We start from the raw sequence: 27,730 nt of genomic DNA, 5'->3' as shown, positions 1-27,730 counted from the left end.
AGAAACTAAGTGGGCTATGGATCAGTATCTGGTTATGAAGGCTACCATAACAAAGTCGATGGAATGTTCATAATATCAGTAATGAGAGACTCCTGAGTTCTTTAGCGAGCTAGAATCAGAATAATATTCTTGGGATTACCACCAGCCGATCACCTAACACTCAGGCAGGTGAGCTCTGGCCATAGTGCGATGGGCATTGAATGTGTAATCAGAAGATGGTGTTTGAGATTCTGCTATGCCACTTACTACTTGTGTGATCTATGAAAGTCACTCTCAGTATCTCAATTTCCTCATCTGTAAACTGGAGGTAATAGCATTTAATATTAATAAACTGGAAATAATACTCCATCCACGTCATATGGATTTTGTAGGAATGAAATGAGACAATGTAGGCAAAAGGAACTTTGTAAAGCACTCTGTAAATGTTGAGTGATGGTAGTAGTAGTAGCAACAGCATTAGCTGTGATGGTGGTGGTGGTGGTGGTGGTGGTGGTAGTAGAAGTAGTAGTAGTACTAGTAGTAGTAGTAGTAGTAGCACCTGAAACGGAACACACTCCAAATTATACTTCTAAAACTTATTTTTTTAAACAAAGAAAGGAATTGATCGAATTAGGACTCCTGAATTTAGAGAAGAATGCACAGAAAGCTTATTTCTGTTGTCGGTTTCTTTTGATTTTTGTCAGTGTTATACCTTCTCTCATTTGGTTCATACATTTCTTAAGTTCATAAATGGCCCTGCCGGTCACTACGATAGGAGAGGAGGAGAAGAGGAGCTATCTTACCACAGCTAAGCATAAGGCTAAACTATTTTCATACCTTAACAAAACAGTTTTGGTCTTCTCCAAACTTCTAAATTTGCTACCAAGACCTTAGTAATAACTAGCATTTATGTAGCACTTACCATGTGTCAGACACAGTGCTAAGCACTCTACAAATGTTATCTTAAAAGACCTTCAAAGCCTTGAGAGTTAGGTTCCTTATAAATGAGGAAATTGAAGCAAACAGAGGTTAAGTACCTTGTCCAAGGTCATACAGCAAGTATGAAGTTTGAAGCCAAATCTAACTTAGATCTTCCTAACCTGCACTCTATCCACTGTGCCACCTCTTTGCCATAAAGATCCATGAATGATAAAGTTATCTTCCATCTTCTTGTTTTTTTATCCCTGAATAAATGAGAATTTTAAAAAACCCTACCTATGATTTCACTGACATATGGAACTCCCAGTGAGGAATTTCCTCTCCCAGTGTTGACAGTCACCTCCTCAACTTAAAATCTCAGAGAGCTGTCTGGGGCACTAAAAGGCTTAAGTGACTTACCTAGGACCACAATGCCAATGGGAGCTAGAGAACAGACTTGAACTGTAGGTCCAAGGCCAGTTCTCTATCTACTGTATCAGACTGCCTCTCCTAAATGAAATTACATACTTTAAGGAATACATATAAACCCAATAAAATTAGCTAAAAATGCAATTTAATTATAAATGCTAAGGCTCAAACAGGGCATAAAACTCCATTTGAAAAACCCATGTTGTAGACAAATTGCCATTAATTGTAAAAAGATCTTGGTATATAAAAGACATTCCACAAGAGTCACAAGCTACTCAATAGCCTGCAGTTTTATTTGTTAGAGGAAGGCAAGTTCAGTGCCTAACATTTTCCTCATTTTCAAGGGTAGAAAAACATGCCTCCTCCTGAGATCTTTAACTATAATTCATGACCTTTCTAAAAAGTATAAAAAAATGAGTCTACTGAATGAAATTTTTATCAATTAAAATGAAAAACAGCTAATTAAGTCACCTCATCTCTTTAAATAATATAGGTTGCGAGACTTAAGAGTTATGTTAACCATTCAGTTGGCAGCCATGTGACTAAATGCTGCCCTATGCAAACGTTCCCATTACAAGATAAAATGAAAGAATTAGAAAAGAATAATATGTCCAAGATGCAGAGAATGAATGTTATAACATAAGCTGGACTTATATCTTCTTTTATGGGTGGTTGTCCTACCTGGCAGGAGCGGGTCATTTTAAGTATTAAAAAAAAAATAACTCACCTTGAAAATTTGCTGGGGCCTTCACCATCTTCATCATCGAAGTCCATTCTGAAAAAGCAAGACCTCTGGTGAGCCTTTATCTAACTGGGTAAAACTCTACTTTAGCACTGGAGGGAGTAATCCAAACTGAACCCGAGGCTTTGTAGTGCTGAAGATAAAGTCACTGGCTTGTCCCCAAAGATGGAAAGACAATGAAGCCTTGCCACCCTGCCATGGGTACTGACCAGGGGCAGTGCCTTTTAGGTGAGAAGAGGATCACATGGAACTCATAAGTGTGAATTTTCACTGAAAAAATAGTGGTAATCCCCTAAGGAGATAGACACATATAATATCGTTTTTCAGCATGTTTGGATGGATGTTTTATAATCTTTACAATTTATAATTTAATTGTATTTATAATTCAAGTTGTTTTTTTTAAAGAGGAAAGTTTAAAAATAATTACTTCAAAGTATATCAAAATAGAAATCCTCAGGCAATACCTGAAAGTCTAAGTAAAAAATAATGAGATTTAAGACAATAATTAGCTTAGGATGAACCAAACTATTAAGAAAAAATAATAATCTTCTTTGACCTGAGTGACCCAAGTCTGCTATTTAATTTAATTAGTTACTTAAATTAATTTGTCTAGGTCTTTACTTAATTACTTAAAGATAAAAAGGAACACTAAAATCTGGAGGTTTTTTAAACTGTTATCAATACAAACTATTACAACTCATTATTATTTTCAAAATGTTTGGTTTAATTTACATAATGTACATATCCAATGTCTTATGCAAGTTAATATAATAAAAGCGTGCCTCTGAATAGGCTGGTTGTGGTTCTTGAGGGAGAGATGCCCTCACCTGGCTTCTGACAGGGACTGAGGGAGTAAGTGAGGGTGGGGGGAGAAGGGAAGGATATCCCAGGCATTACTAGAAGTAAGGCACAAGTTCCCATAAGCATGCTGTCAGTAACCATGAGCCCTCCTCTCTTCCCCATTCCCAGCTCAGCCTGCCCCAGAGAAGAAGGAATTGTCACTTTATGGAACATGGAGAACCAGTCTGAGGTTGTGAATGTAATAATCCACACCTCCCTCCCTCCATATACCATGTATCATTAGGGAGAAAGATAAGATCAAGGGAGGCTCCCTCATTGGGAAAAGCAGAGACTTTACAAAAAACAGTTATCCTGAATAAGTGATCATCTCTTGCTAAATCAGAAGGGGAACTGCCCAGGCCCCTTCCTGTCTAATAGCCATGGTCCATGAAGATGGAGATCTAATGAAGAAGGCCATTCACTACAGACAGATCAGGTGAGAACAGCCTTCCCAGCACAGGGCAATGAAAGAGAGGGGAGATGTGTTTAGGAAAATAATGCTTTACTCTAAAGAACTAAAGGAACAAACTTGAAGCCTTGGTGGAGGGCAGTATTAGACTCATTAGAGCTGTTTTCCAGAAGGAACAGCTGTCATTTTGAAGTTTTCCTTCTTTTCCTACATTACAACCAGCTCTGTTCCCATAAACTCTGGCTTTAGGCACCAGGGGTAACTGAAAAAAGGGTCACACTAGTCTAAAGAGGTAAGAAAAAAAGAGTTAGGAAACTGGTTTGGGCAGTAACAATACAAATAATATCTGTATACAGTGACAAAGAATGAAAGGGAGGAAATGGGGAGAAATAGAATGCATACACAATCACACACAGAGAGACAGTATACAGACAACCTACTTATTACAAGGACACAGAAACTTACATACCGTATGTTGGAACTTAGTGTCAACGATCTACAAACTGTTAGAACGAGGACTTAAGACAGAGTAGAATCTAACAAAGAAAGGCTGGAAGAAGTCTGACTACTAAAACGCATTATGAAAGTGCTTATTTGTTTGAAAATGTGGCCAGACAGAATTTTTTTTGAAAGTGATGCTATAGTGAAAATGGTTTATAGTGTATGTAATGATTGTCATCAGTGCTTTCCTGAAAGTTATATTTTACTCAAAGATACCGGCAAAAACACAAACGATTAATTCTCCAAACAAAAATACAGTAGAGATGTACTGCCCTCCCGTGGTCATTATGGGAAACTGAAGCCTTTATGTCAAACCAGAACAAACTTTAGAGGTAGCAAAAATGTACTGAAATCACCAGAAAAATAGATGGTACTCCTAAACTCTAAGGAAAGTTGTCTTTGAAAGCATTTGCTAAGGTTTCATAGTGAAGAAAGTACATTAAACTTTAAAACTGTGCTTTATTACAAACTCAGATGTCCCAACCTTTACAAAATGTGAGTTACATAAAGAGCTCTGAACTTGGAAATCAGAAGATTTGAGTTCGAGCTTCAGTTTAACATTTACTAGCTGTGCGACCCCTGAGCAACTTACTTGGACTCTCTTGGCCTTTTTTCTCATTTGTAAAATGGACATAACAATAATTGCATTAATTACCTCACATGGTTGTGACAAAAATATTTTGTGAACCTTAAAGTGCTTTATAATTATGCTGTTATCAAAATGTCAAGTACCACAGTCTTAATATATTATTAATAATAGTCATATAAATTTTAAAATAGCTCTGATAGAATTATTTTTATAGTGTAGTCACATTCATCCTCAGTCTCCACAATTAGATTTTTTGAAATGCTAAGACAATTCCATATTCTTCTAAATTAGAAAAAAGGAGCTGTTTGCACTGGCATCACAATGAAATGTTACAGCTTAAGTCCTCAGGTGTGCTCAAGTCATCTATGGTCCACTGTTGGTATAAGCAAAGGATAGTACCACTGCCTGGACCCAAAATTCTTTAGATTCATCAGAAATTCAAGGGAGTCAGACTGAACTATAAATGGGAAAAGAAAATGCAGTGTCTCTATCTTACTAATGAGTGCAGGGTGGAGGCTGAATTCAGGAGATAATACAGAGTTTTAAAATCCTCCAAAGAACTCACCTGTAACCAAAACACAAGATTGACTATTCATTCAGGGCAGAATGCATGTCAGCAATCCATTAGAAATAGCTCGCACAATAAGACAAAGAATGTTTCAGAAATCTGTTGGCCCAGATAGTAGCGTCTTTTGCCTTCACTTTAAATTCTTAATGTAAAATGCAGCAAAAATGAGCTATGATTATTTCCTTGGCTCTGAAAGGTTCTAATAAACCATCCTTCATTTTGTCTGTCTTTTCATATATCTTTATAATCCAGAATGAACTAAGATAATAAAGGGAATGAATCAAAATGTGACTTTTACGTCTTCTTTTATTCAACTTAAAAATGCAATACAATTAATTGATGAGGTTGGCTGAAAATGTATTCCCTCACTTCACTATAATGAGAAGGAAGTCTTCCTTTCCTCAAAAATTGGGTAAGGCACTTCTGGGCTGAACATTAGTCTGGAGTGAAATATTGGATAAGGATTTTTATAACTATTGTTGTGTAGTAATGTATTGTTGGTTACGGTCAAAGAAAAGAGATTTCACTGATACCCTAACACATGGAAGTTTAATTTAAGTAATGTCAGCAACAACTGGAATTTTTATTTTTCATGTCATCTGCCACTGCAGCAAAGAGTCAAAAACCAATCTGATGTTTCTATAAACCAAGGATAAAATGCCTTTACTATGGCATATATTTTCAATGTGTGAAAGAGCTCATTTGCAAACACAAGTCAAATAATTAATACATTTCAGCAAATGAGTGCTTAAATTCGGTATATCCATTGGGAAAGAAACCTCTAATTTCAGAGTGGTGGAGAGGAGCTAAGATCTACAAGCTCCCAAAAGGAAAGGGAAGTAACCATAAACATAACTGTGATGAAATTAGCTTTTTAAAAAAAATGTCCAGCTCTTCATCGGACATCAAGGTGCAGTGAAGCTACCTCCAACACAGGCATCATCCTCTGAAATTAGAAAGGCTGAGAAAGGATATTTTAAGTTACCTGCGTCAATACCTTTGTAATAAAATATATCAATACAAGGAGTCTAAAACCAATGTACCTTCACCAGGTCTTCTAAATGGCAAATTCAGAGATGCAAATAGTTTGCACAAGATTCTCATCAAGGTCAAAGCACTGCTGGAAGTATAATAGTGGACATGGATAATCCAAAAGAGAATAAACGTTTCTATTAGCTTTGAAATCCATAAATAACTAAGTCACACTATGATGACCAGGCAGAAGAACAGGTAGGATGCTTCATCCTGTCTGTGGCTCAGCTTTTCCCTATTTTTCCTTTCCATAATGGAAATGCACCATCCCCTCAGCCCAAAGTAAAACATTAACTAAACACAGAAAATGTTTCCCTTCCCTCTCTCATTGTTATTTATCTGAGTCACATGTTTCTCCAGAATGGAAACAGAAAAGCAGGTGACTAAGAATAAGGAAGCTCAGGTTCTAAATGCAGATGTGTCGTCATATCACTTAGAAAATTCCATGTCTCTGAGACTCCGTGTCCTTAGTTGTTAAACAAAAAGATGAAGTTTTATGATGTCGACTGCCCCTTCCAGCTCTGACATTTTATGATTTAGACTCTTGCTAGGTTGCGGGCTGTGTTAAGTACTGAATGTTAACATAAACACACTGAGTCCTGGGGATCAGAGCTACAGGACTGCCTTTTACCTGAGACCATCTCATAATAATGCCTGTTAAGTATTTAAGAAAGAGAGGCAGTGTTATTACAAGACTGGAGGCAGAATGGCCTGGGTGCAGGACCCACTCTGACACATCTGGTTGTATGAACCTGGGCAAAGCAGTTAAACTAACTGACCCAGGCAACTCCAAGGCTAACAGCCATGCATTGATAGAGGAAGTTTCCTTAATGAAAGTCCCACATGCTGATGAAAACACAGCTCTGGATGTCTTTAAGATAAACTAGTATCTCTGGATATTGAACAACATGCTTAAACCACATTCTACTTCATGGTGAATCATATTAGGGCAAGACTGTCAACAAAGGATTTAAAAAACCAGAGCAGGTTAAAAAAACTCAACAAATTTGCTAAAGACAAACCTCATATAGGGGTGCTGGCTTGTTTGGGGTAGCTTTCCTATTGGATGATGAGACTATAGAAAATTTATTGAAACAGAACTTTTAAGAGCCTTTTCACCCATGTATTTTCCCCTGACATAGAGAAAAGGTGGGCAAATATAGCCAAGTCATGGCAAAGTATTTATTCCTGGGGGAAAAAATTAATCATGAATCTAACAATCAGCATAAAAAGTGATAAAAAATGAGACAGCTGAGATCTACCATTACTCTATAAGCCAGTTCCATTTGGGGTTTTCTCTTCATCATCTTGAACTGATTCCCTCTGTCCTCTCTCTCTGGTTTTCTCTTCATTTTTGCTTTTGGGGAGGGGGGAATGCTTTTAAGGAGAAATAGAAGTTAGATCTCAACTATAGCTCTAGCTTTCTAAGTTTATCACCATGACCAAGAAATTATAATTATATGACATTGATAAAGGGGTTTAAGTCTTTTCAACTGAGCTACTATGGAATTGTTGAGGTTTGGGGGGGGGACCCTGAAATAGCGATACATCAGGCTCTGTCCAAATGAATTCGACCCAAGCCTTCTATCAGCCAAGAAAAGCAAAGTTTATTAAAGATACTGGCCAGACTCTTAAGAAATCTCAGCATTGGCTAGACTCTTAAGGTAGCTGAGCATAATGTGACACTACCAGCAGGCCAGACAGAATCTAAGCTCTTGAGAAGGTCAGATTGAATCTGACCACCTTTATGGAACCAAGATGGATCTTATACATACAAAGACTGTGGGAGGGATCTAGGGGTGGCCAAGTAGTCTGGGGTGACTGGAGGAAGATGGATCTTGATGGGAATGGCCAATAGACTGGAGTAACTAGAGGTCTGACTCCCAGAACCAAGAGAATGGGATTAAGGGTGGGAAATAGCTGAAGGCTACCTGGAGATAACAGACAATGGAGAGCTAGGTTAGGTTAAGGGTAACAGAGATTTGGGCAGTAATGGAAGGCTTTTGGCCTCAGGTGAATGTCAGATCAAGTGGGAAGATTCAAGCAGAGTTCAAGGGGCTCCCAGAGCCTATACCTCATCAGAATGGCCAACCATGCTACAGGAAATCAAGAAAAAGGGCAATCAGGAATTAGGGTTGTTAGAAATAAGCCCATTTAACAAGCCCCCAACAGTGAGAAACATGCTCACCTTAAATAAAGAATAATACCTCTTGTGAAATCAGGAAAACCTTTATTAATCTTTACATCCATTCCCCCTGAATGGACAGGTAGCCTCCCCAGTAGGGTTACAGGAAGACTATGCAGGAAGATGGGATTTTTTATACTGTTTTCTGAACTTTGGATCTTCCACAACACCGTCCCCTGGCCATGTGACTCCATGTTCTCCACTCTGATAGGCCTTTCCTCACACAGCCCCTTGGGCCTGCGCGTTAGTTTCTGACTTCTAACTTGTCCATGCTAGGTCACAACCCTTATCACCGAGGAATGTGGACAATAGAACTTTCTTACTTCCCACAAGGTTCACCAGATTGGTTCTGACTTACAGGTGCCAACTCCTTACTGGTTGGGGGGTTGGGGGGGAACTGAAGAAATGATGCTGAATTAGTGCTGCACTAACTAGCTGTGCAACTTTAGGCAAATTACTTCTCTGAGTCTCAGTTTCCTCATCTGTAAAATGAGGGAGTTAGACCAGATGGCCTCACAGGCTTTTTCCAATTCTAAATCAATGATCCTATGAGCACTGCAACCTGTAAGAAGGCAAAAATCAGGATTCAGGACACTAGGAACTAAAAGCAGTAAGGGAAGCGGCCAAGTTGTGCTCAATGGACAGATCAGCAGCATAAAGGTGAAAGCCTTCAGCCCTTAAACATCTGGCTATGACAGGTGGCACATACCTGCCCAGGCCCATCCTGTCCTCCTACAACCTGACTCTACAGTTCACAGAGTTAACTGTGAGTAATCTACCTACTTCCCTGACAGGGCCCTGAATGAACTGCACTGAAAGTGTCCCCTGCTAGTGCCTGGCTTCTCAGACCTCATCAGTGACCTCTACCTCTCTGACTGGAGGATGGAGCAAAAAGAGCCTCCCCAAACCTCCACTGAAGGACTGGGCCCAGACCAGCCATCTCTTCATATCCCTGTTGGCTGGACTTTGTTGGATACTTCCATCAGGGCCTCCATGCTGGGCACCTTCCCTGTCCAGCTTCCTTTTCTCTTTTGTGTGTTATCTTCTCCCATCAGACTACAAGTTGCTTGAGAGCAAGGCCTCTTTCTTTTTTTGTATTCATATCCCCAGAGCTTGGTAGAGTGCCTGGCACCTAGTAGGCACTTAACAAATGTTTAATGTCTGTCTAGTGACTAGGGAAGAAAGAGGAAAAAAACCCAATTTTTCTGCAGTAACCACAAATCAATTGTGGATACTGGAGCGTTAATCATGCCATATTATTCATCACCCAGATCATCTGATTAGCATTACCTTTTCCACAGAACTAACAGCCGCAGTGTATTTGAAACTTAAGCTTGATGATATACTAGTAGTTCAGCAATTTTAAAAACAGATGCCTATATATTCTTTGGACAGAGAACATTGAAACATAGATCCTGAAAGGGAAGAGGTCTCAGAAGCTATCTAGTGCAGCCCCCTCAACTTACACCCCAGGAAACTGAGGCCAAGAAAAGAGAAATTATTTACCCAAGGGCACACATTATAAAGACCAGAGCTAGGAATTAAACCCAGGTCCTCAGAACCCAAAAGGATCCTTATAATCTGCAAAGCCTAAGAACTTGAGGTGATCAACATTAAATTTATTTCCTGAAATGAAATGCCAACAAATTTTGATTTCAAAACAAAGGGCAGGTATGTGTAGCAGAGGCTTTTTTCCAGTTCAGTCCACCACCAGCCACACTAAGAAATGTAAATTAGTCACTGCCTTCCCCTCTGCGTTTATGATCAGGACTGCTCATCCTCACTGAGGTCACTGCAGATGAGTGAGTGCCTATTAAATGGCTTAATTAGAGTCCAGCAGGATGCAGAAGCAGATTTTCCCAAGGACAGAGTTCTCATCAGTTTGGTGTAGAATTCACAACCACTTATACTGGCAAAGTCATGTGCATGTTACTTTAACTTACAAAAATCTCAGCACTTCTAAGGCAAACTACTGAGTTCCTATTTTAGAAGAAAAGAGAGAAGCCCCCAGTTATCAGGGTTGAACGACATTTACCAATGCAAATTTGACCTTGAAATACTGAAGTTGCTTACCCGGAACGCCTCTTTCCTCCTCTAGCAGGCATGGCCCCTGTCATTCTCACCTGCCCCGTTGCCATGGGAGCAACAGGCAAAGTCACCGATCCTGGGATATCAGAAGCCATTTCTGCAAATTCAGAACAAAACTCCATTAGTTATCAATGCCGACAAGGACCCCAAACAAGCAGCAAGACATGCAGAACTCTCTGAAAGGACTATCAACTACTTCAAGTCAAGGGACTAAGAATTTATTATTGAGAAAATAGTTTAAAAGAGGAAATGTCACTTTCAAAGAGACCTAACATTTAACTCAGACAATGAATGGGAGATCAGAATGGCTGCTGCCAAACGAAGAATCATCCTTGGCTACTTGTAGCTACATACAAGCCTTGGCCAATCTGCTGTGAAACACAGCTGGCTTCTCTTTGAGGGGAGTCTAGTTTTCCTTTCTAGGGGAGCTGGAGGCTTTCCCCTTAGTAATCAGAGACTGAAATGATCCCATTGGGTGCATTTCAAATAGTAAATAAGATACCTGCACAAATATATTAATGCATCGTATAAAACCTTGAATTTATAACCAACAAGTAAAGGATTCCCAAGGAGGGCCTGGCTTACTGCTTAGGGGATACAGAGAATTAAAAGGATTTTTAAAAATCAATTCTAGTGGTGTTGTACAGTCCTGACACACTTTACACATCCTCTCTATGAGAACATGTAAATTTGCACGTAGTACAATTGCTCTCAAAAATGACTTCACAAGAATTTACTTGTATTAGTTCAACTTTCACTCAGGGATATAATAGAAGTGATAGCTTAGAACAATCCACTTCAGAAAGGCATTCAAGGATAAACAAAGGAATCAGTGCTCAAGTTAATAGAAAAATAATGAATGTCATGGTATGTTGACAGCACAATACAAGAGAACCTGGATAATGTGTACACTCTTTGTGTGTATCAGATCTAGTTCATTCCTACAAGTCATATTTCCTTCCCAAATAGCAATCTGAAAATGAACCATGTAACTGTCATCACTTAATCATGTTAAAATACACAACATTTTGTAAATACTGTGTGACTGAAGGTCAACTTGAACAGTTCTGGAATTCTTAATAAATGGAATCTTAACATGAATATTCCTATAGAACTCTGAGAAGTATGAAGATTTCTACTTTTCCCTATTTGTTTTTTACTGGATCTAGGATTGCATGGATCCAGGATGCTTCTAGTAACAAACTTCCTCTATCCATACAGGTGAATACCTTCTCTGAAACTTACAGTTTTAGAGAACTGCCTGGGGTGCTCAAAGACCAACTAATTTGTTTAGGGTCATACAATCAGTAGCTGCCTGAGCCTGGATTTGAACTCAGACCTTCCAGACACTGAAGCCAGCTTTCTATTTTATGCTATTTCTCATTTATAGTATTTACTGCACTATAAATACACACTAAAATTTATATTTAAGTAATAATCTCCTTTTTAAAATAATTCTCTTTAATTTCTCATAAATTTGCTTTATTTTGGGTGGCAATAGATCTAGTGCAGCAGTGTAAAATAAACAAATAATCTAATAGCTATATTACTTGAACATCCATCTGGTAAAAATATTTAATTTTCTAAAAGATGGAATGAAATACATTGCTTGAAAACTGAGGATGAAGTTACTGCATTCAACTATTGGGTTGAATTTAGAATTGGGGCAAATCCATTTTTAATCTAAGTAATCTATAATGACACTCCCATTCCATCACCACCTACAGTCTCAAGATCATTCAAATGTTTAACCAATTTAGAGACTTTTCTGTGGTTGATAAGTTTCATTTTGGCTATAAATGGCTTAACAAGTAAAATCAATAAAATAGTGGTATATCATTACCATTAATAAGCACTTTTATAAACATATCCTTGACATTAACAATTAATTTTTGAATATGGAATTGAAGCATGGTATTTGGCTTTATGGATCATTGATTATGATATATCAATGGCAGGCACTTGACCAGAGTTAGAGTATATCTGACAAATGAACAATATATTTTCCTGGAGATTTGCAGACGTGATTAAAGATATATATTATAATATATATTAAAGATATATATTATTAAAGATATATATAAAGATCTTTATATGTAAAAATGGGATGGTAAAGAAGAAAGATCAGCAAATACTATAAAGGAAGAAAAGCTGTAAAGAAACCCAGTGATTCACAAGACATAATATCTCTTTAGGAAAAGGGAAAATAAAAAAGTGCATGCACTCAATAATCAGTATAGAGTTGTTAATACAAGAAAATCAACTTGACAGCAAAGGTACCACTGAGACTTCATGGGGTAACTGATAACTGAAATACGGCAGTGGAAGGATGCGTTCTATTGAGAAAGAGGAAATTTGAAAAAAGGAAGACTGGACTATCATTATAAGTTAAGAACACATACTCTCGGGAGGGTATCTACAATCTAGAAAGAGAAGTATACTTATAGGTATAAGATAATAAGAAGACTTAATAATGAAATACATTTGGGTAAAGAACAAATTTGGGGTGGGGGAAATGACAAAGGCAGTGTTGTGGGTAAAGTTTATTACAAACCACACAAACCTAAGTAGAAAATGAAGGTGAGTTCCGAAAATAGTTCACAAAGTTGATCTAGAAGTATGACACAGTTTTCATGGAAGACTCCAACTACCAGGGCTAGAGGGTTCTCTTTGCTAAAAGCACGGAGATCAATTACACAATTGACAAATGTTAGACTTGTTTTTTCTGATAATTTCATTTTTCAAACTTTTACAAAGTTTTACAAAGGGTTATTTATTTGGGACATAGCAATAAAAAAAGTAAGAATATCTCTCCCCAGCGCCTCAGGGGCACACTCTCCACTACTCTACCTCAAACTCTGGAGAAAGTGGGCTCAGATTTAATCCATTTCCTATGTAGCATTTGGTCCTCCCAAGTTCATATCCAAACTTGAAATCTTTCCTGGATAAGTCCTTGTCTTAGCTAGAGTAGTGTTAAGGGGCATCAATGATGAGCTAGCTGGCTGAAAACACCTGCCTAGATTCAGCTCTCAGATAGGAAAGGGAAAGGGAATAAGAATTTAAATAGTACATACTATGTGTAAGACATTGTGCTAAGCACTTAAAATATCTTATTTGATCCTCACAACTACCCTGTGAGGTGCTGTTATCCCCATTTTTCAGTTATAGAAACTGAGGCAAAAAGTGATTAAGTGACTTCCTCAAGGTAACACAGCCACAAAAGTATCTGAGGCCAAATTTGAACTCCGGTCTTTTTGATTCTAAGCCAAGCACTTTGCCCACTGAGCCATCAACTACCTCTAAATGGCTCTCAATAGCTCATTCTCATGACCTTTCAAAATCACAAGGTGGTAGCCTTCCATTTCCTTCACCAGACAATATATGGTAGGGGAAAAAGTCAGCTGTAGAAGACATCAGACCAATAATTTCATTCTTCCAAGGGAGCCTTCATCCTGAAACTTTGGGTAGGGCTAGAACCTGTACCTGTGACTTCACTAATGCAGGGAACTCTCAGGGGAGAAAACTCCCCCCACCAATGCAAGTCAGCACTTGATCTGTAACTTAGAGTCTCAGAAAGTTGCCTAGAGCACTAAGAGGTGAAGAAATCACACAGTCAGCACACAGCAGGAGCAGTGTTTGAATCCAGGCCACTTCTGGCTTCTAGGTCAGTTCTCCATCAGTTCTTCATCCATTATGCCAATGAATTCTAGAAGTGTGACAATATCACAGTCATAGAAGACTTCAGCTTTCTGGATATCTGCTGGAAAGCTCTCTTAGCTCAAACCATTTAAATTTCATAACCAATCAGGAGGAACAAGTTGCTATGGAGGTGAATTTGTTACGCCATTATAGACTTCATAACAAATAAGGAGACAGAGGACAGGACAGAATCACGATAGTCGAGAGAAAAGTCACAATTGTCACACATCCCCTAACACCAATCCTGAAAAATGACACAGAAAACATGAAACAATTCCAAGTAGAAAAACCAAAACAAGGTCATGTTAGGTTGCAATTCCAGTACAGGTAGGAGCAGTCAGTTATGAGGCAGCAGGGGCCCTACCTGGGTTAAGGACCAGGTGCAGATGTCTGCTGATCATACAACGCTGGAAACCTACAGTCCCTGAGGTTGAGCTGTGTCAGTCATCCCCCTCAAAGGTGAAAAAGGCCCACCTAACCAGTCCAAAGTCAAGAAACAGACTGAAAAATCAGCCACCACAAAAGAACCTGATCATAAAAACCTGCTATGACAACAGGAAAGGTTAAGATACAAACTCAGAAGAAGACAATGACCAGAAAACAACTAAAACTTCAAAGGAAAATGTAGATTAGACAAAAGCCCAACAAGAATTCCTAGAACATAAGCAAACTTTAAAAAGCAAAAAAAAAAAAAAAATGAAAACCAAGTAAGAGAAGTAACAGAAAACTGGGGAAATAAATGAAACTATGCAGGAAAATTATGAAAAGAGATTTAACAGTTTGGTAAAAGTGGTAGAAAAATAGAAAATAACTCCTTAAAAATCAGAATAACCCTAATAGTAAAAGAACTCCAAAAAAAAAAACCACCTGAAGATAACTACCTTAAAAATCAGAATTCAAAAAATGGTAAAAGAAGTACAAAACCTTCTTAAAAATTCTAATTGGTCAAGCGGACTCCATCAAGACATCAAGAAACAATAAAAGTCAAAAGAAGAGGGGGGGAGGTGGGGGGGGAAGAGGATGTGAAATCTCATGGGAAAAACAATTGATCTAGGAAATAGTTTAAGGAAAGATAATTTAAGAATTGTTGGACTACCTGAAATCCATGGTAAAAAAAAAAAAAAAGATCCTAGATATCATATTTTTAAAAATTATAAAGGAAAATTCTCCAGTTATTATGAAAGCAGAAGATAGAGTAGAAATGGAAGGAATCCACTGGTCATTTCCTGAAAGAAATCCCAAAAAGAAAAATCCCAGGACTTTGATAGACAAAATCCAGAGCTCCCAGGTCAAGAAGAAAATACTACAAACAGCCAGAAAAAAAATAATTCAAATACTGCGGGAGTCACAGTCAGGATCACACAAGAATTAGTAATTACCATTATAAAGGATCAGAGGGCTTGCAAAGTGGTTTTCAAGAAGGCAAAGGAGCTAGGATTACAAACAAGAATAAACTACCCATTAAAACTGAGTATATAATCCTGTAGGAGAAAACAAATGGCCATGAAATGAAATAGAATTTTTCCAAATATTCCTAATAAAAAGATCAGAGTTGAATAGAAAAACTGACATTCAAACACAAGATTCAAGCATTAAAAGGTCAACATGAGTGAAAAATTAGAGAATTTATCAAGGTTAAGCTGTTTACATTACATTACATGAGAGGATGACACATGTAACCTTTAAGAACATTATCAGCATTGGGGCACTTAAGAGGAGCCTTCTTAAACAGAAGGCTTCTGGTGTAAGTCTATTATGCTGGGATGCTCCCAAAAGAATGGAAAAGTGAGAAAGAAGGAGAAAGGAAAAGGGAGAAGAAGAATTGGGAAAATTGTTTTCATCAAAGAGGCACACAAGGAAGAGTTTTTACAATGGGAGGGGGAAAAGGCGTGTGTGGGGGAAGCAGTCAATGTGTTTGAATCTCACTCTTACCTGAACTGGTTCAAGAAGGAAAGAATATTTATACACACAGCTATTAAAAAAAATCTTAGACAACAGGGAAGTAGCCAAGAGAAAGAGGAAGCAGTCACAGAATGGAGAGTAGATTATGGGAGGCAGTAGTCAGAAGCAGTTAAGGAGGCATAGTAGGATACTCACCCTGGATTTTCATAGGATCAAAGAACCAATGATTTAGCGTTCAAAGGGTCATTGGACATCATGTGATCCAACCCACTTATTTTACAGACAAGAAAATTGAATCTTGAAAAAGTTAAATGGCTTCCCAAAGTTCAAACAGAGTAGTAACAGAGATGGTCTTCAAATATAGCCCTTCTGTTACTGACATTTGGCACTCGTTCTAATGGGCTATGCTTTAGATATTATTCATGAGTTTCTGGAGTTTAAAAAAATTCACCTGGTGGCTAATCTTATACGGATGAATTTCTCTGAATTTGGCTATCATGTCTATAAATACCCAAAAGGCTTTCATGTGGAAGAGGACTTAGCCTTGTTTTGCTTGGCCCTTGAAGGCATGACCATGAGTAATGAGTGGCAATTTCAAAGACACAGATTTAGGTTGAACAGAAGAAAAGATGCCCAAGCAATTAAAACTATCCAAAAGTGGAACGGCTTCTCTCAACAGGTATGGAATTTTCCATCCGTGAGGACTAGATGTACCTTTGTTAGGGACACTATTGAGGCCACAGATGCTCAAGTTTGAAATGAATCTGATATCTCCAAGTTCTCTTTTAATTCTGGAATTCAATGATTTTACCAGTGCAGCAGGGTGCTATGTTCTAAACACACAGAATCAAAGATACATCCTTATCTTTTATGAATTCACAAGTTCTAAGACACATTCATTACTTGGAGTTCAGGAACAAAGAATTAGAGTTCCAAAATGACCAAAAATGATTTTTAATCATTTTTTAAATCCCCTCAAATCAAAAAAGACCACTCCACTGGTGAAAAGTGAATTAATCTAAAGACAAGCATCATAGTTCCAGAGCTAGAAGGAATGTTTGAGATCTTTTAGTCCAAATACCTCACTTTACAGATAAAGAAACTGAGATCTAGAAGGGTTAAATAGGTTGCCCAAGCTCATACAGGTAGTAAATGGCAAAGGTAGAAGTAAGCACTATTCTACAACTCTATCCCTAATACCCTGCAAAGATGGACTCACAAAGAACTAAAACAAAATCAAATTTAAAACGAATTCCTCTTCTTAATAGCTTCTGCCAAAATCAAAAAAAGCAAATGAAATTCATTTACAAGCTATGTGACTTTGGACAAGTCTCTAGACCTCAATTTCCTCATTTGGAAAAACGAGGTGAGTAAACTAGATAAAATGTAAGGTTCCTTCCAACTATAAATTTATGTTTCTACAATTCTTCTGCAGAAAAGGACAGCTTTAGGCTTGTTCAGCAAGCTAATTCTAGGCAGGTAAAGCTATTAATCTTTGTCTCAGAGACAATAGCTAAAGCCAAAGTAAAAGCAAAATGGCCTCCAAAAGATTTTATTTTCAGCTGTCTATTCCGGCATAGAAAATAAAATACCGATGGTCAAATAAAAGAGCAGTTAAATCAATCACAGGACCAGGTGTCACTCTTAAGATCACAGTTCAGTGACCAGACTAGCATAGCCCCAGGCCATGACAGCATCCATAGATCTATCTATACCAGAGTTTAAGTGTTTCCAAGTGAAACAGAGAAAATCGAGCAAAATTTCCCAGAGAAAGTGCATTCTTCAAACACCTGAATGGCCATGTTGTGGAAAAGACATTAGCTATATGTACTCTAAGCAGTTTAACAGAGTTAAGAACCATAGAGAAGCAGATTTGGTCTCAACATAAGAACATGCTAGTAGCCAGGGCTATCCAACAATGGAATGAACTTCATCATAAAACAGTGACTTCTCCATCATTGGAAGGGCTCAAGTAAAGGACAGATAAACATTCATCAACCTTATTACACAAAGGATTATTGCACACTTGTTAGGAGGTTGCATTAAGATCTATTTCATTATGTAACTGAAGTCACTTGCAAAGATAGTATCTCCCTCTAAAAAAAAATTTTTTTCAGAATAATTTTTTTCAGAACTGTCATTATATAAACATTCCTATCACGACTCCTGCCTACTTCACTCCCTCTACCACCAACCATTTACCTAGTGTGAGTAATAAAATCATTTTTATAATTATTACTCATTCAGTGGGGGAGAGAGGAGAGGAATATGGTAGAAGCTGGTAAAAAAATAATAAAAGTGGCTATATGCAGACATTCATCGTGGTCATAAGCATTCCCCATTGCTTAAAATATACCACTAAAACAGTCGAATGAAGAAGAATTTCACCCAGTAGCTTCTGCTCAACAGTTGAACAAGCAATCCTGGATTCTGCTTCTGGACTGACCCCCTGATTCACTATGAATCCCTGGTCAAGTCACACTGCTCCACTGCCTAACCAGGATTACTCAGAATGCAAAGTGAGACAGAATTATTTACCTTTATAAAAGGAATTCCTAAATTATCTGAATAGCAAAATATACCACTAGTTTTGCAAGTATTCATGAGCATCATTCTGTCACCATAAAAAAATCAATCCACTTCTTTACAAGAATATGCACTAATGGTAGAGAAATTAACTTGGAGACACTGAACGAGACTCTAAGTTATATGGAATGTTTTATAGGAAAACAGAAGAGAAATTCAGCTTTAAAGTATGCTCATTTCCAAAGCAGAGTCCACAACCTCCTGAACACCAAGGCCCTTGGAGTGTCACATCTCAAATGGCTCCCACTAAGACAAAGACTCTTTAAATCTTGGCTCTCCCTAACTTGCAGATTCTTAATGTTTCAGTAAGAGATAAAGTCAGATCCACTCTAGTTAAAGTTATTCATGAGTCCTGACTCTGATAAGATAGTCCTGAGACCTTAACATTGGATGTAAACTTTGACCATGCTATTTCTGATACTGGATCTGAACCACTGAGCTACGTGATTATTTCTGCTTTGACCTTGGACTTACCAGATAATATTCACGCACATTCCCAGATTACCCAACTTTGGGAAATTACATTGTGTTTTTAATGATTCCAGGTTATTCCCTGAAACAAGTGTTCCTCTTTTTACTGACAACATTCATCCGGTAGTGTTGTATTTCTGTCTCTATTTCTCTGTTTTTCTCTACATCATTAAGTGTAGTTTTAAGCTTTAATATATGTGTGTCTATATATATACATTTATGCAACTATGCCCATAATATGTGTGTGTGTGTCAGACATACACACACGTACTTATATATTTCAGAGTATCCAAAGGATTAATAGTGTTCACTCAAACAACAATAAAGAGATGTGTAGAAGGCACGAGAAAGTCGCAAAGTACTACTAAGAATTGTGCAAGAGCAAAAGCCTGAAGAATATCATCAGACAAAGTCTGAACGCAGATCAAAGCATACTTTTTCTTTGTTTTCTTTATTTTTCTTGGGGGTTTTTTGTCTGTTTTCTTTTATAACATGATTAACATGGAAATATATTTTGCATGATTGCAAATGTGTAACCTTTATCAAACTGCGTACTGTTAAGGAGGGGTGAGAGGAGGGAGGGGGAGAGAATTGGGAACAAAAATTTTTTTAAAGGAATGTTTAAAATTGTTTTTACATGTAACTGGGGAAAAAATTTTTTTTTTAAAAAAAGGATGTCAACAGAGAGATGAATGATGATGAGAAGAGAAAGTGAATCTATTATGTGGACAGCATGCTGGAATAACTGACAAACAACCCTGCCCTGGTGTCCCTGAAAAGTCAGAATAACTGAAGGAAGGTCCCCAACATGTTGAGTAGAACCCCTGTGAAGGCCTTCAGGGAGGATATAGAAAAGAGTCATACGGAGGATGAAAGGCCTTGGATGAGCTCTAGTTTGTACTTGGAAAGGGCATCACCTTGAGGAGATGAAAGATTGTTTAAAGTTCCTTCCAGTGGGCTCCCCTTTTGGATGACTCCAGTTGTCTAGTGATCTACACCAGAAGTGTCAAACATTTAGTTGGCAGGCCCCATGAAGTACACAACACTCCCAAGGACAGCCTGAACAAGATTAAAATGCAATGGGGAAAAATTTAGCAAAACAAATAAAAAGAAAATAAAAAACAGATAACAGTGTATTTTAAAACCAAGTCAATATGCAATCCACAGAAATCCTTATCTGCTGGTAAGTGGACCCCGGTTCCATTTGAATTTAGCATCACTGGTCTATACCACTTTTTCAGATAGATTCTTGTTCCCTCTGGCTAGTCACAAAGAGCTAGTTCCTTCTCAAATCGTGGAGTCTTGGATTCCAACAGCACAGCCACCATGTTACCTTAGAGGACCTGCAGCTGTCTCTGGCTCTTAGCCCTCCTAAGCTGCTACAGCATCATCCCAGTTACATCCCACTTATTATCCCTAGTCATATCTGCTTGCAGCAGACCAAAAAATGGGGAAGTCAGAACTCTGGATTTACAGATGAAACCACTTTTACCTTGCTTCCTATAACAAGCCCAAAGCAAAACTGGGGTTTCTACATAGCTCATTACAATACAGGGAGACATTCAGGCTTTGAATTTCTAAAAAAACTCTGAGAAGTATTGAAAGTTTGGAAAACAAATAGAATCTCTTCCAGAATTGCAACATCTTTTTTTTTTTTTTAAGAGTTGAGAACTTGGTGAATCGAAGATTCATATCACCCTTAAAAATAAGTCAATAAGATTAAGCCTTTTTTATACCACAAGCAGAAAAAAACAATATGAGATGAGAATTAAGACTCCAAATTCCAAATTAAATACAAAAAATTGCTAAGAAGAGTTAAGCAAAAACAAAGGTCTTACCAAATTTCTTTCTTAATTAAACAAGGAATTGCTAGAGCTTTAGGGTTACACATGAAGAGAAATGACTGCTCCCTCCCAGGAAGTCATGTGGCAGTGGTGCTTAGACGCAACAAAAAAGAGGAATACGCAAGTACTAAGAATCCCATGAAAAGGAAGGGGCAGAGCCTCATCCCTACTCAGTCCTCACTGCTCCAGAGGGCAGAGGTGAACCAAGGCACCAACAATGATCTTTAAAAACAGTCAATTCCAAATTAGCTCAGGCTAATCATCTGAGAATTTACTTGTTCAATTAAGGAAGAAGGTTCTCTCTAAAATGTATAAGCATAAGTAGTTATTATTGTTACCTGAAAGTGATACCTAAAAGGCCCAGCATACTCCTAATATGCAGCTTATGTACTGGAAGAATTTGGTCCTGAATTTCATTTTATAAGATGTATTTCATAAATCCTCAGAGTTCAATTTAATTAAATTCAGCCAGCGTCCACCATGTTTATGGGTACTGTTCTAGAAGTTGGGGATACGACAACAAATATTAAACTCAGACAATATCTAAGGCACATAGACGGGATAGTGAGAGGTTAAGTGACTTACCCAAAGTCTCACAATATACTAGTGACAGAACCAGAACCAGAATCTAGATCTCTTCCTAAGAAGAGAGAGCCAGAATTCTAGAAATTCTATTACAAAAATGCTTTGAGTTGGTGAAAAAAGGAAAATATAAACATTAGCTATTTCCTAACAAACTTACAACTATAATCTTTCTTTCTTTATCACAGAAACCCTATAGGATAAAGGCATTTAAAAATTAAGAGAGTAGGGCTCCAGTAGTGGTTTTGTCATTATGTAGCTCCTTAATAACCTTGGTGAAGTCACCTTCACTCCATCAGTTTCGACTCTTCTCTGGAAAACGGGGGTAATACCAGCCATGCCGACTTCACAGAGCTCCCATGAGGATGAAAAGAGATTACATGTTGTAAAATGATGTGAAAAACAATGTGACGAACATTAAGATGATGCAATCATTCCTAAACTGCTTTTGGAGAAGCTAAGGAATTTCTGGGAGGAAATAACTAGCCCCAAGAAAATTCATTCTCTCCTATTTTCAGAGAGTTTTCAGTCACCATGGTGTCTTGAAACATGTGCCCCCATCTGCACAAGACTTAAGGAAGTGTCAAGGTCATGGCTTCACTTCAGACCTATCTATGTCTTCTTTTTGATTCATTCTCTGTTCAGGCACAAGCTACCTGGCTACCATGCGTCTTTATCATATGCCAACAGCACAAATCAAGACAGAGGATCTAAGACCATCAACACCAGACAGACTGAAGCATCCATGATCCCTAAGAGAGATTTCATCTCTTATTTCAGAATTAGCAAAAAAAAAAAAAAAAAAAGCCTTTCTTGTTCTTGAACAGAAAGTTAGGAGGTTTTGTGCTCATATTTCTTAAATAGGATGAGCCAAGGACTTTGAAAGCTTCCTTATTGCATGAAAAAATCTTTGTCAGGACTGCCACATTTAGCAACAGACCCATTTCTATTCTAAACATTGACATACCAAGATAATCTACTTGAAAAAAAATGAAAATTGAATGGTTTGCAGATGAAACGAATATGAAAACTAGAATAAGATGTCTGGTCTCATTATGCGTTTGTGTTAATAAGAAGAAAAATGTTAAAGTCTTCTATTAGCAGTCCAAATTATTTTTAAATTATATGACCACTTTAACAGCAGAACTAGACATGCTATTTTGACAACAGTAAAAGCCAGCTACAATCCAAAAGCTCCCCAGGAAACGATGCTTTTAACCAAAGCATACCATTTTTCTTCAGTCCCTGTAAGTCTTAAAACAATTATTCTCACAGAAAGATCATCACGTATTACAGCCCTACCTTATTCAGAGGAATTAAACCAGGTAATAATTCTTTCTTCTGACCAATACCTTCTTGTGAGACTATGTTATCCGTGTAGTGAAAATGTCAGAAACCTCTGGGAGGAAATGTAGCCCCATTTGTATTCTGCTCAGAAAATGTCATCACAGATCTGTTTACCTTAACTGTGGACCATGATTCAGCCAGTGACAACCGTCTTGCATACTGATCAATTTATTTGCAGCAAATTTTTTCTAACATTAACCATTTAGGTTCTGAAAAGTAGCTGCTTAGATTCTTTTTTTTCCCAACAACATGCAATTCTTTAAGAAAATCAAAATTTTTAAAGAGTAGGCTTCTCAAGAGAGTATTTCAATAGACCATATAAACAATTCTCTCCCTCACTCTACCCCGACTCCAAATACAGGTTTTCCCTCAGATTATGCATGGGAAACATAGCATGGGCTTTCTTCAGAAACATGACTGCCTTCACTATGGAAGGCTTTCATTCCCATCAAGCAAAATCCATCGTGATAAAAACAGATGTGTCTCATCAGGCCATGAGGGCCAGCGGCCAAACTGCCTATTCTGTATCTTTGGGCACTGCATTTAAGGTAGTAAAGATATCTGCACAAAACTATAGCACTGGGATAGGGAATAACTATCTTCTGGTGGGGGAGTGTCTGTTATGCAAATGTCCACTTAGGTACTAATGGACTTTAAGAACTTTGAACATCTCTCTATCACTAAAGTATCTGAAATCCTGTCAAGACCAGTGACTATTGTCCGTTCTCCTTTCTGATTCACAATGACCTCCTAGGAACAGGAAAAAGGAGAATCTAAAGGCTTGTGGCTTGTTCTATCATAGGTTCTCAAAGTGGGTGATGCCACCTCCTAGGGGGCCCTGGGATGATGGGGGGTCGGTAATAGTCTCAAGTACAATTATGGGGCATTGAATAAAATTAAGGGGGTGGTGGAAGCATAAGAAAAGAAGGAAAGAAAAGAAAAACATGAAAAACATTCACACGTTTCCTTTGTTGTGTGACAGAGTTAAAGTCATAGTGACTACATTATTTTCCAAATAAACACACAAAATGCAAGCTATAACCAATCAGTGGTCAAGTCCACCAACAGGTCTGTCTCAAGAAACAAGAGTTGGCAGGTGAGCATGTTGTGCGTTGTCAGGAAGTCCAGCAAGCACCAGCAGGAATATGTGCATGTAATGACTTGCTTACAATATACTGTACAGTTACATGATGTACTATTACATCAAAATTTCAATTCAGGAAAAAAATGCACAAATTTACAATAAATTATTAAACTTAAGACGTGGCATTTATAAATATATTTTATATTTTTTGAAATGATGCACAATTTTTTTAAAAAAAAACATGAAAGGGTTACAGAAAATAGATTTCCAAAGGGACACTGAGTAATGTTTTTCTGTTTTTTTAAAATGGGGTGGTAGGCCAAATAAGTTTGGGAACCTCTGTTCTAGAGCAAGAAGGTCTCCATCTCACTGAGAAGATAGAGCCAGGCCCTGGACTCTAAATAAATACTTGATTGGTTTAAATTTAGGAAGGAACTTCCAATACAAATAAGTAAGTCAAACGGTCTGTGAGGTGACCTGTTGGAGAAAATAGTATACTAGAAAGAGCACTGGTTAGTGACTCAGGAGAATGGACTCTGGTCCTTCCACCAACTCACTACAGGACCTCCCTTTTCTTAGCTTCAGTTATTTCATATGTAAAATTAGGAGGCTGAACTAGATGTTCTCTAAGGTACCTTCCAGTTCTAACATTCTAACTGAGATTACAAATCATAATTCTTAGCTTCCATCAAAGTTCATTTCAGATGTCCCTTCTTTGGTGAGACCTTTCCATACTCCCTGAGCTGTCAGTGGTCTCCTTTAAATTATCTTGCAAAATACTTACGATAACTACATGAATATATGCGTGTGCATGTATGTATATCACACACACATACACACACGCAGAGCAGCATGTAAGTTCCTTGAGAGCCAGGCTGTTTCAGTCTTGTCTTGGTATTCCCAAGACTTATCAAAAAATATGACATTACAGGCACTAAACAAACATTTGTGTAATTAAATTGAGTAACTCCTATGTTTTTCACTTTTACAAAAAGGAAGCTGTCATGTCATTTCCATATGTTCTGCCTCACGGAAATTTACCTGGCCTGTTCTGTGTAGGTTGTCAAAAGACCAGGAAATTTTCAAGCTTTAAGTGCCACTAGACACCTAAGAAGTGCCCAGTGATGCTATCAATTGGGAGGAGGCAGTAATAGCCCCGATTGCAATTGTGGGGCATTGAATAAAAATAAGGGGGTGGTAGAGGCATAAGGAGGAAAGAAGAGATGATAAGAAAATTTATGTAAACAAGGAAAAGTAGGAACAGGAAAGGGAATAGAAAAATCAGAGAAGGAAACAATTACAGAAAAGAGAGAAAAAGTAATGCACCATTTATTGGCACCAATACCTCAGGCTTCTTACTAAGATAACCTACCTTGGAAAAAGTCTGCATTTTTTAAAAAGGCCTAACACAAATGCTCCATAACCCCTGTCTTTGGAGATCACTCTTACCAAGGAGACTAAATTTATTTATTTAATCATTTATTTAAATTAATTAATTTAATTAAAATTAAATCATAAAAATACAAGTTAGTATGTGATTATCAAATCACTGATATAAGCAATAAGTACCCCTAGACAATCTGGACTTTTTACCTTTTTTTCTGCTAATTTCATCCTGCCTTCTCTAAGAGTTTCCACATCTTTGAGCAAGCCACACTGCTTAGAACAAAAGCTGTCTTTTGACATTCTTCAAGGATGATGCTATTGATTGTTCCAGGAAAGCCTCCCCTGATTCCCCAGCTAGTGGTGATCCCTTGTCTCCTTGAATTTTTCAGGCCTTTCAGTCTGCACCCACCAATACATGTAATCAGCTTTTAACTCGCATTAGAGTTGTCAACGTATTGTCATTGCACTCCATAACTAGGCTGCAAATTTTCCTGAGGGAAGGGATTGACATTTTTTATCTTTCCATTTCCATTCCTAGCAGAACATTTAACATATAGCTTTGATAACATTTAATAAATGTTTATTGAATTAAGTTCAGAGTAGGATCAGATAATTTCTAACAGGGGAAGATCAGGGAATTTTTTAAGAAAGAGAAAGTTGAACTGAGCTTAGCCTTACAAGATGAGATGACAGAGAGGAAGGATGTTCACAATATGGGGAAGGCAAGGATAAAACTGAGGAAAGAGAGAATTTCTAATAAGCTCCAGGTAAAGCAAGGATGTCCATTAGCACTACTATTTCCAGGTATGTGGGCTCATGCTCCTATTCTCTGCTGAGATTAGGGGAGGCTGAGGCTTGTGGTTAGCTTGAGTTCTGAGTTAACTAAGGCTAGAGTCAACTGAGTATCCACACTCACTATGGCACCAATGTGGTACAAGAAGGGGAGGTAGGCAAGAATCAAGCTACCTAAAATAAGACCAACCAGCCCAGGTTACCAATATAGTGGGTCAAAGCTTCCAATTTTATCAGCAGTAGGACTGGGCCTGTGAGGGGTTGCTGCACATCTAGTCTAGGCAAGATGTTGTTTTGATGTTCAGTCATTTTCAGTATGTCAAACTCTTCGTGACTCCATTTGTTTTCTTGGCAAAGATGCTGGAGTGGTTTTCTTGGCAAAGATATCATAGTGGTTTGCCATTTTCTTCTCGTTTTACAGATGAAGAAACTAAAGTAGAGTTAAGTGAGAGTCCTGGGGTCCACAACGAGTGTCTGAGGCAGGATTTAAACTCATGAAGATGAGTCTTCCTAATTCCAAGCCCAGTGCTTCATCCACTGCACCAGTTTGAGACCCAGTCTCCCCTTCAACTCCTCCAAACTCATCATTTTCATGTGATATAATGCCTAAAATGCTAGCCATAGTAATATGAAGAAAGTAAGGAATAAACATAGGTAAAGAGGAAATAAAATTACAATTTTTGCAGATGATATGAAGATTTACTTAGAGACCTGTAAAGAGTCAACTTAGAAATTAATTGGAGCTTTAGCTAAGTTACAGGATATGAAATCAATCTAAATAAATCATCAGTCTTTCTATGTATTACCAACAAAACCTAGCAAGAAGGAAAAGAAAAATCCATTTAAAATAAATACAGAATGCATAAAATACTTGAGAGTCTACTTTTTAAGGCACAAATATGAACTCTATAACTACAAAACATTCTTTACACAAGTAAATATGGACTTGAATAACTAGAGAAATACTAACTATCCAGAGAAAGAACAAGTCAGTATTTTTAAAAAGACCACACTACCCTCATTAAGTTGCTTTATTTAGTGCCACATCAACTCACCAAAGGATTTCTTTACAAAGCTATAAAAAACAATAATAACAAAATTCATTTGGAGGAACAAAAGGTCAAATGTCAAGAGAAAAAATGGAAATAGTGAGAAGGAAGGGGGGCTAGCAATGAGATCTCAAATTTTACTGCCAAGCAACATTCACCAAAATGATTTGATGCTGGTGAAGACACTGAGGATCTGAAAAGACTAGATGGTAATAGGAGTGCTAACTACATCACCACGATGATGATGACAACAACGATGACGATGACGATGACGATGATGATGACGATGATGACGATGATGACAACGATGATGACGATAGTATTTATATAGCACGTTAAGATTTGCAAGGCACTTTACAAGTATTATTTCATATGATTCTTATGACAGCCATAAGAGGTAAGAGCTATTAATAATAGCTCTTTCCATTTTATAGGTGAGAAAACTGAGACAAACAGAAGTTAAGTGGTTTGCTCAGGGTCACACAGATAAGTCTCTGAGACTGGATTTGAACTCGGGTCTTCCTGACTCCTGGTCCAGGGCTCTATTCACTGTTTCACCTAGATGTTTCTTACCATAGGAAAGGAAGTAGATAAATATAAAATTTCCTAGTCATTGTTTTTATTTTTTAATTTTCTTTTTATTATAAATTTAAAAATCATTAACAAGTTTCAATATACAAAAAATGAAGTTTGCATAAGACATGAAAC

General features: G+C 37.6%; 1 protein-coding gene across 6 annotated transcripts in view; it reads right to left on the bottom strand.

Moving 5' to 3' along the window:
* The window catches only part of ARNT2 (aryl hydrocarbon receptor nuclear translocator 2), a 371,710-nt gene that overhangs the window by 182,103 nt on the left and 161,877 nt on the right, over positions 1 to 27,730 (bottom strand). For 5 of the 6 annotated variants that reach the window (XM_072619163.1, XM_072619149.1, XM_072619140.1 and 2 more), the window contains 2 exons: positions 10,266 to 10,377; positions 2,054 to 2,101 (listed from right to left, as the gene is read on the bottom strand). In XM_072619163.1, the coding sequence (XP_072475264.1) occupies positions 2,054 to 2,101; positions 10,266 to 10,375 (158 nt within the window). In that variant the 5' untranslated portion in view covers positions 10,376 to 10,377. The remainder of the gene's footprint in view (positions 1 to 2,053; positions 2,102 to 10,265; positions 10,378 to 27,730) is intronic. The other variant, XM_072619173.1, reaches the window with a different exon arrangement.

Source organism: Notamacropus eugenii, chromosome 1 (assembly GCF_028372415.1).
Source record: "Notamacropus eugenii isolate mMacEug1 chromosome 1, mMacEug1.pri_v2, whole genome shotgun sequence".
NCBI classification, from domain to species: domain Eukaryota; kingdom Metazoa; phylum Chordata; class Mammalia; order Diprotodontia; family Macropodidae; genus Notamacropus; species Notamacropus eugenii.
This window is presented reverse-complemented; position numbering and strand designations above follow the sequence as displayed.